This window comes from Pristiophorus japonicus, chromosome 3, assembly GCF_044704955.1.
Source record: "Pristiophorus japonicus isolate sPriJap1 chromosome 3, sPriJap1.hap1, whole genome shotgun sequence".
Lineage (NCBI taxonomy): Eukaryota > Metazoa > Chordata > Chondrichthyes > Pristiophoridae > Pristiophorus > Pristiophorus japonicus.
The window spans coordinates 316982168-316991626 of NC_091979.1; the positions used below are offsets into that span (position 1 = coordinate 316982168).

At 47.7% G+C, this 9459-nt stretch overlaps 1 protein-coding gene across 1 annotated transcript; it reads right to left on the reverse strand.

The window, feature by feature from the left end:
- Nucleotides 1–255: 255 nt before the first annotated feature.
- LOC139256075 (interferon-induced protein with tetratricopeptide repeats 5-like) lies at nucleotides 256–7241 on the reverse strand. The gene is made up of 4 exons (XM_070874120.1): nucleotides 7061–7241; nucleotides 6048–6100; nucleotides 5147–5202; nucleotides 256–2129 (listed from the first exon to the last, which is right to left on the reverse strand). Exons 1-4 carry the CDS (start codon nucleotides 7239–7241, stop codon nucleotides 680–682), a joined length of 1740 nt encoding a protein of 579 aa, XP_070730221.1. The 3' UTR covers nucleotides 256–679.
- Nucleotides 7242–9459: the final 2218 nt, after the last annotated feature.

Genomic DNA, 9459 nt, shown 5'->3' on the forward strand with positions numbered 1-9459 from the left:
TTTCCTTTGTGCAGGAATGCCCCGCCAGGCCCCAAAATGAAAGTTTAGGGCTCCCCTGCCCCGGACTCCCCACATCCCCCATTCCATCCCCGAGACCCTCCCAGAACCACCTTCACCGCACCTGCCTGCACGCCCTGTGGCCGGGAAGTGGAATGGCCGCACGATAATGAAGTTCAGGTTTTAAAATACCCCAGGCCCGATATCTGCAGCAACAGGTGAGTTTCCCATTCCCCTCGCCACTCACCCACCCAAAACCCATCTGGAGTTAAAATCGGGCCCATGTAATGTGTATTATTGTCTAAAAAACTGTTCCTATAATTCATAAAAAACAACTATTGTGGCTCTGTCCCATTGGCTCAATTAACTCTAATTCCCCCCAAACCCACGTTATTTTGTATCGTTTCACACATAGCAAAAGGTCGAAGGATACAGGAACAAATCCTATTGGTTAGTTCACCAGTGGTGTCAATATTCTTGAATGAAGCACAGGAATTTTGAATAACTACAGAAAGATCATTGTTTGAAAATTAGACACACGAGTAAAATAATAATTCAAAAGAAAGTACCAGCAGAATATAATAAGTGAAGCGAGTACCCTACCAAGCCTGCTCATAAATCAGCGAGTATTAATGCATCTTTCAAAAATATGTTTAGTTTTAGCTGGGAACGAGAGAGTTGTCTAGATAGAAAGGCGTAATTCAGCGAGAGCACTTAGATATTCTTCATTGTGACAATCAAACTCCAGGGCCTTTTCAAAGCATTCAATAGCTTTACAATTCTTCCCATCCAGCTGGTGCAGTAACACAAGAACACCAAGGGCTTTGCTGTCTCTTGAATTTATGCAAAGTTGTGTTTCTGCTATCTTCTCCAAGTTTTCGTGACACCTTCTCCGTTCTATTGAGTCATATTTGACTTTCACTCCTTCCAGAAAATGGGTGACGGCATTTGATTCAGATCTTTTCTGGTGCAGTTCAAATAATCCGACCGCTAAACATATTTGCTGCTTATTTTCTTGGCGAATATTTTCTAATTTCAGTAGATTGCTGTAGATCGCCTCTGCTTCGAAAAATTCTTCATTTAATGAACAGATTTCTGCAAAATCCAGTTGTGGCTTAATAGATGTTAATGGGCGGGGCTCAAATGCCTTTTCAAAATGGTACTTGCATTTATTGATTAAGTCAGCTTTCTGTTGAAAAGCAGCATTGCGAGGGTCTTTGCTGCCTGGATATTTGATCAGTTGAAATAGTTTTTTTCTGTAACACAGACCTATTTGGTGGTGTATGAAGGTAGAGTTTGGGCTAATTTCGAATGCTTTCTTCAATAGCTCCACAGCTTTTTCCACATCTCCTTCTCTTCTGTAAAATTTTGCTGCATAACGAGTTACATATGGAAGATCAGGGGACTTCTGCAATGCTTGTTCAACTAATTTCAGTGCTTCCGCCTTTTGTTTGAATTGTAGTTTTAGAGCCAACAGCACCATGGCTACAGAGTCATCTGGATCAAGTTCCAGCACACGTCGCAACTGCTTCACTGATTGGCTGCGGTCACCACTCTCTGGGGTACGAGAAAACCCTTCCAGACGGAACAGAGCAGTCGCATAGCCAACGTTCCATTCAGTGTCATCAGGATCTTCCTCCAGAGCCTTCTCAAAACATTCCTTTGCCTCTTCATAGTATTGAGCAGCAGAAGTCAACAGTGACCAACCCTTCTCCCCGTATACTTCAGGTATCAGTGCTGTATACTGAGAGCCATCAGTAAATTGTTTACAGATCATCTCCAGCTTGTCGAGGTAGGACTGGGCCTCTGTCAGTTGGCCCATGTGATAATATACCCAGGCATAGTTTCCATAGGTGATGATGCTTCTTCTTTCAAATTCATGTTCATGGTTCTCCCTCAGAATCTTTTCAGCTTCCTTTAAGTTTTGAATTGCCTCTTCACAGTTGCCTTGCAGACAGTTTACAAAAGCGAGGTGGTTGTAAGACCTGGTCTGATATTTCACACCCGCCTGTATTGAATCTTGTAATCTATACTTCATGTCGTCCAAGTCAATGTTTTCTTTCTGTGGGCCCCATGTGAAGTGACATTGAAGCTGATCGAGCTTCACTTTCAACAAATCCTTCTGTGTGTTGCTGCAAGAGAACAAAATTCATCAAAACCCATCTCAGACTGGCTGTGTCACCCCCTCCCCTCTCTCCGGTTTCTTTAACTAAAGCCTTCTCCCGACTCCTGGACCCACTGACCATGAAATCTCTGGTCACACAAAGGTGACCTCTGCAAAAACCACTGCAAAAGGAAAAGGGATGACTGCAAATCTCAGCTGTACTTACACTGGTCTCCTTCATGCCCGCTGATGTACCAGCTCCTGGACATTTAGTCTTCACACGCAATGTGCAGCATCGCCTCAAACACCTCCACTCCCTATGATATGAACAGGAACATTGGTTGAAGTACTCAGTCTGCCTGTTGGTTCACCCATTACATCACCTTCTCATTCCATGCATTCCATTCTGAAATGGGAGCATCTCACTAAAAAGGTCAGAGCTAATTCTAAAACACTCTCCCTCTCACATTGGCAGTCCAGGTAACTCTCCACTAGACAGATCATCAACCTGGTCCTCCACAGGGACCCTGCTGTCTGTGAGCAGGTCATTCCCCACCCCAACATGCGGAAGGAGAACCTAGAGGTCTTTAACATTATGAAAGGTTATGATAGAGTAGACACAGAGAGAGTGTTTCCACTGTGAGGAGGAGCAAAACTAGAGGCCTTCAGTGTAAGATAGACACCAAGAAATCAAATAGGGAATTCAAAAGAAGCTTCTTTACCCAGAGAGCAGTGAGAATGTGGAACTCGCGATCATAGGGAGTGGTTGAAGTAAATAGTATAGATGCATTTAAGGGGAGACCCGATAAGCAAATGAGGGAGAAGGGATTAGAGGGTTATGCAGATAGAATTAGCTGAGGAAAGACAGGAGGAGGCTCGAGTGGAGCATAAACCAGCATGGACTGGCTGGGCTGAATGGCCGGTTTCTGTGCTGTGTATCCTATGTAACCCTCTCCAATCCTATCCTTAAAGCAGAAAAGAAGGCCCAACACAAAGATATCAGCATTCTGAAAGACCATGTTTCATGAACTGACTCTTACCCTGCTGAAAATCTTCCACCATGCCATTCTCCAGGTGTGATGTTAAACCAAGGCAGCCTCTGCCTATTCCAGTGGATCAGGTGGACCTCATAGATTCTATGGCATTATCCGTGAATTCTGTGTTCCTCTAACTCGGGCTCGTGTCCATCCCCCACTTCACCCACTGATGGTGGCCGAGCCATCAGCCCAGACAGGCCCGATACTCTGGAATTCCCTCGCTGAACCTCTCCACCTCACTCTCCTCCTTTACAATCTCCTATCTCTTTGACTAAGCTTTTGTCATCCCTCTAACCATCCCCTTCTTTGCCTCGGTGTCCATTGTTGTCTGATTACGTTGCTGTGGAGCACTGTGGGATGTTTTCCTAGGTTAAAGGCGCTATATAAATGCCAGTTGTTGTTGTTGTGCAAACTGAGCTGTCATATTTCCCGACAAAACAACAGTGACTGCACTGCTACATAATTCACTGAATGTGAAGCACTTTGGGACATTTCTGAGAGGTGTGATAAGGTGTTACATCAATACAAATTCTTTCTTCCTTGCTGTTAAACTCACGTCGATACACTTCATCCCCCAGCCATCCCAGCTTCTCCTTGCACTCTACTCCGCCGGCCTCTTGTTCCTGTTGGCTCTCGTCTCCCTCCCCCCACAATCCAAGCTGTCATTCTTACCCCTGCCCCAGTTCATGGTGGCTTTCCTCCCTTTGCTGCTCCGTTCAAACTGCTGCACCTGTCCTTTCCCCCAGTTCATGTCAGCACTCTTCTCCCCCGCTCCCATTCTCAATGTAAGTCAGCACTTTTCCTTCTCCTACACACTTTAAGCTGGCACTCTCCTCCTGCATTTCATGCTGTGTCCATCCCCCCATCCCAGTCCATGCTGTACTCTCCCTTTGCTTTATAGTTCAGGTTGCTTTAGTTTGGATATATGAAAGTGCTGGAAATCACTATTTTACATTAGTAGATCCCTTCTAGATTCCCATGGAACACAAAGTGAAACTTTCTTTCTTCAAACTCTGCATATGACCTGAGGGCACTTACAGAATGCGCCTTTCCACGACAGTATAATATTCAAGTTTAACTTTGTACTTTCAACAGAGCCCAGTCCAAAATAATTTAAATTGTTGTTTGAGTTATAATCCTATGAACAGGTCTGCCTTTTGCCTCATGTTTACTGACTATCACCAGTCTTGGTGCAGCAGTGTTCCCTTATCTGTGTGTCTCACTGTGAGCCACTAATCCCAGCTCTCTGCATTTCAACTGCTTTGTAATGTAAGCTACTTTATTTCTGAAAACTAGTTCCTTGATCGATAGTCTACATGTAAAATTAAATACAGAAGTTATTATAATGATCTTTACCTCATAATGCTGATCGATGGACAATGTGTTGAATTTTTTGGTCAGCTCCAACTGTCCTTCCAATGGTGAGTTGACCGAATGTTTGGAGTGTTGTTTTTCAGCTCATTTATACCGTTCAGTCATTGATCGCTATGAATCATTTCCTGAAAGTGAATAGAATCTAAACCGAGAAATGGAAACTCAGAAGCAACATTCCTGTTCAGGAAATTGTGGTGTCACACAGTAACATTGTGTGCTGACACAGAACCCCATGGAGCCGATTATAAACATAGGCTGGTTCAGCAACTGAAAAAGACCACTTGGCCCAAAAGGTCGAACCTGTTTGATTCCAGGATACATTTCAATACCGATCACCAATCACGTTACATGTAGCACTATGCAGAAAAAACAGTACATGGAACGGATGGGGATACATTTACATTTTTTTACAAGTTACTAAACAGTGCAGAGACTTTCATTATACATGGCACAACACAGGTGTTTTTCAGCACATGGTGCTCTATGTATACAAGCAGATTAACAAGTACAGCCCGAGGGGGGTCTGATTTCATACCCTGGGTTTACCATGGCGGAAGGGCCTTAAACTGTGGCTCTTCTCCATCATGTCTTTGCGGCAACTGCACCAATCTTTAGTGTGACCCTCAGTACGTACTCCTGGATCTTGGATTGGGCCAGTCTGTAACACTTGGCCGTGGACATCTCCTTGCTCTGGAAGACCAGCAAGTTTTGGGAAGACCAAAGTGCGTCTTTCACCGAGTTAATGGCTCTCCAGCAGCAGATGATGTCTGTCTCGGTGTGTGTCCCGGGGAACAGTCCGTAGAGCACAGAGTCCTGTGTTACGGAGCTGCTTGCGATGAACCTCGACAGCTACCACTGCATCTCCTTCCAGACCTGCCTTGCAAAGGGGCAATTCCGAAAGAGATGGATGTCAGTCTCGTCCGCCCCGCAGCCGACTCAGGGCTAGAGTGCCGTGTCTCTGAAACCCCGGCTGTGTATGAAGGATCTGACGGGTAGGGCCCTTCTCACAGTCAACCAAGCTACATCTTGGTGCTTGTATGAAAGCTCTGGCGATGAGACATTCTGCCAAACGAGTTCGACAGCCTGCTCGGGGAACCGTCCGACAGGATCCATCATCTCCTTCTTTTGTAGGGCGTCCAGGACCTTGCGTGCTGACCACTGCTTTATGGCCTTGTGGTCAAAGGTGTTTTTCTTGAAAACCTTTCCACGAAGGACAGGTGCTGAGGCATGGTCCAACTGGTCGGAGCATTCCGCGGCAGCCTGGCCAGACCCATCCTTCGCAACACCGGGGACAGATAGAATCTCAGCACGTAGTGACACTTGGTGTTTGCGTACGAAGGGTCGATGCACAGCTTAATGCAGCCGCACACAAAGGTGGCCGTCAGGATGAGGGCCACGTTTGGAACGTCCTTTCCCCCCTTGTCCAGAGATTTGTACATCATGTCTCTGCGGACACGGTCCATTTCTGATCTCCAGATGAAATGGAAGATGACTCGGGTGACTGCCACGGCACAGGAGTGGGGTATGGGCCAGACCTGCACCACGTACAACACCGAGAGCACCTCACTCCTCGTGACCAGGTTCTTTCCTGCAATGGAAAGTGAGCACAACTTTCACCATCCCAGTTTATGTTTGGCTTTAGCGATATGCTCCTTCCAGTTTTTCACGCACGCCCCGTCTGCTCCGAACTATATTCCCAACACTTTCAGGTAATCTGACTTCACAGTGAAGGGAATAAAGGATCGGTCAGACCAGCTTCCAAAGAACATGGCCTCGCTTTTGCTGCGATTGACCTTCGCCCCCGAGGCCAGTTCAAACTGGTCACAGATTGTGAGCAATCCGCGGACCGACTGCGGATCCGAGCAAAAGATGGTGACGTCGTCCATGTACAGGGAGGTTTTGACCTGAACGCCTCCGCTGCCTGGGATTGTCACCCCCTAATGCCCGCATCCTTCCTGATGGACTCGGCAAAGGGTTCGATACAACACACAAACAAGACAGAGGAGAGGGGACAGCCTTGCCTGACTCCAGACCTGATCGGAAAGCTTCCAGTTTCCCGCCCATTGATTAGAACTGTGCTACTGATGTCTGTGTAGAACAGTTGGATCCAATTGCGGATACCCTCCCCAAACCCCATTTGGAGAGCACGTCCATCAGGTACGTGTGCGATATCCTGTCAAAGGCAAGCTGATTAAACAGGTGTCCACCCTCCTGTCCCGCACGTAGGCGATCGTATCCCTGAGTAGCGCGAGGCTATCAGAGATCTTCCTGCCGGATCACCAGCTCCCGAGCAGACTTGACCCTGTTTGCGATGACCTTTGACAGGATCTTGTCGACCACATTGAGCAGCGAAATGGCCGCCAGTTTTTGATTTCCTTCCTTTCCCCCTTCTGCTTGTAGATGAGGGTGATGATGCCTTTCCTCATTGATTCTGACATGCTGCCGGCCAGAAGCATACCCCCGTACACTTCCAGCAGGCCTGGGCCTATCCAGTCCCACAGAGCCGAATACAACTAGACCGGTAAGTCGTCGCTTCCGGGAGTTTTACTCATCATGAGGGACGGGACGGCCTTTGTCAGCTCGTCCAGAGTTAGCAGGTGATCTAGACTCTCCCGCTCGCTGTGGTCTAAGACCTCTGAGATAGACGACAGGAAAGACTGTGAGGCCGCGCGGTCTGTGGGCTTGACGTTGTACAGTCCGGCAGAGAAGGATTTGCTGATCCTCAGCATGTCAGGCTGCGAAGACGTCGCTGGTGATCACAGAGCTCCCGCTGTGTACCTTTTGGAAGAAAAAACGCGAACACGTCTCATCCTGCTCGACGGAGCGAACTCTGTGCAAAAACACTTAAGAAGCTTGACACCATCCAGGACAAAGCAGCCTGCTTCATTGGCAGCCCTTCCACCACCTTAAACATTCACTCCCACCACCACTAGCTCACCGTGGCTGCAGTGTGTACCATCTACAAGATGCACTGCAGCAACTCGCCAAGGCTTCTTTGGCAGCACCTCCCAAACACGCGCCCCCATCCATCTAGAAGGACAAGGGCAGCAGGTACATGGGAACACCATCACCTCCAAGTTACACGCCATCCTGACTTGGAAATATATCGCCGTTCCTTCATCATTGCTGGGTCAAAATCCTGGAACTCACGCCCTAACCACTGTGGGAGCACCTTCATCATAGGGTCTGCGGTGGTTCACAATGGCGGCTCACAATAACCTGCTCAAGAGCAAGTAGTGATGGGCAATAAATGCTGGCCTTGCCATCAACGCCCACATCCCATGAACGAATAAAAAAAATATATATATACCCTGACAGGGATACGAACCAAAGGCACCAGACAAATCCTCGACTCTTCACATTAACTCCTGTCATTTACCACCCAGTCTATGCCTGAATTCATTGAACCATAGAATGGTTACAGCATGGAAGAAGGCCATTCAGCCCGTCGAGCCTGTGGCGACTCTCAGGTAGTCCCACTCCCCTGCCCTTTCCCGGTATAACCGTCAATTTGTTTTTCCTTCAGATACTTATCCAATTCCCTTTTGAAAGATAAGATTGAGTCTGCCTCCACCACCCTTTCAGGCAGTGCATTCAGAACCCAACCACTCGCTGCGTACAAACATTTTTTCTTACATCACCTTTGGTTCTTTTGCCAATCACGTTGAATCTGATTCCTCTGGTTCTTGACTCTTCTGCCTATGGGAACAGTTTCTCTCTCTAGCTACTTTGTCCAGACCCCTCATTATTTTGAACACCTCTATCAAAGCTCCATCTCCATCTTCTCTGCTCCAAGGAGAAAGCCCCAGCTTCTCCAGTTGACCAACATAACTGAAGTTCCTCATTCCTGGAATCATTCTTGTTCATTTTTTCTGCAGCTTCTCTAAGGCCTTCACATCCTTCGTAATGTGTGGTGCCCAAAATTGGACACAATGCCCCAGTTGGGGCCACACCAGTGTTTTATACACGTTCATCATAATTTACACACTTTTGTACTCTCTACCTTTATTTATGAAGCCCAGGATCCCGTAAGCCTTTGTAACTGCTTTCTCATCCTGCCCTGCCACCTTCAACAATTTGTGCACACATACCCGCTATTCATTCACCCTGTTTCGGATTGTACCATTTAGTTTATATGTCCTTTCCTCATTCTTGCGACCAAAATGTATCACTTCACACTTTTCTGCATTAAATTTCATCTGCATCGTGTCCGCCCATTTCACCAGCCCGTCTATGACTTGCTGAAATCGATCACTCTCCTGCTCACTGTTCACTATACTTCCAAATTTTGTCTCATCTGCAAATTTTGAAATTGTGCCCTGTGCATTCATGTCCAAGTAATTATTATATATCAAGAAAAGCAGTGGTCGCAGAAGTGATCCCCGGGGAACAGCACTGTGTACCTTCCACCAGTCCTAAAAACAACCGTTAACCACTAATCTCTGAGGGCCAAATTGACCATTTTTATAGCTCCATTCGCGCTAATGGACACTAATGGGACGCAACGAGGTTATCGCCCGGGGGAAGAGGACGATAGTGCCCCCGTGGAAATTGCCCCGGAGGTTTTGAGGGTGTTGTACCGTTAACGCCGCACCCCACGATTTGTGCCCCGGGCTGGCGCATTCACGACGATGATACCATCGGCGTGCACACGGACCCGTCACCACCCCGCGCTGACCCCTTTGCGCCCGGCGGAGGAAAATACTCAGCGGGCGGCGAGGATGGCGTCGGCCGATATCACCGCCAGCTTCACGAGTCGCGAACCCGCGGACATCCACCGCCGACACTACACCCGAATGGGGAGGCCGTTTGCGCCGTGGGCCGCTTTATTTTTCTGTTACCCGACTCCCTGTCAGCCCGACAATGGTGGTCCTCGCCTCGACAGAACCGCAATCCTGCAGCCCGGCGCTCTGTTATGAGAGCCGCACTGTTGGCCCAGTCGAGGGT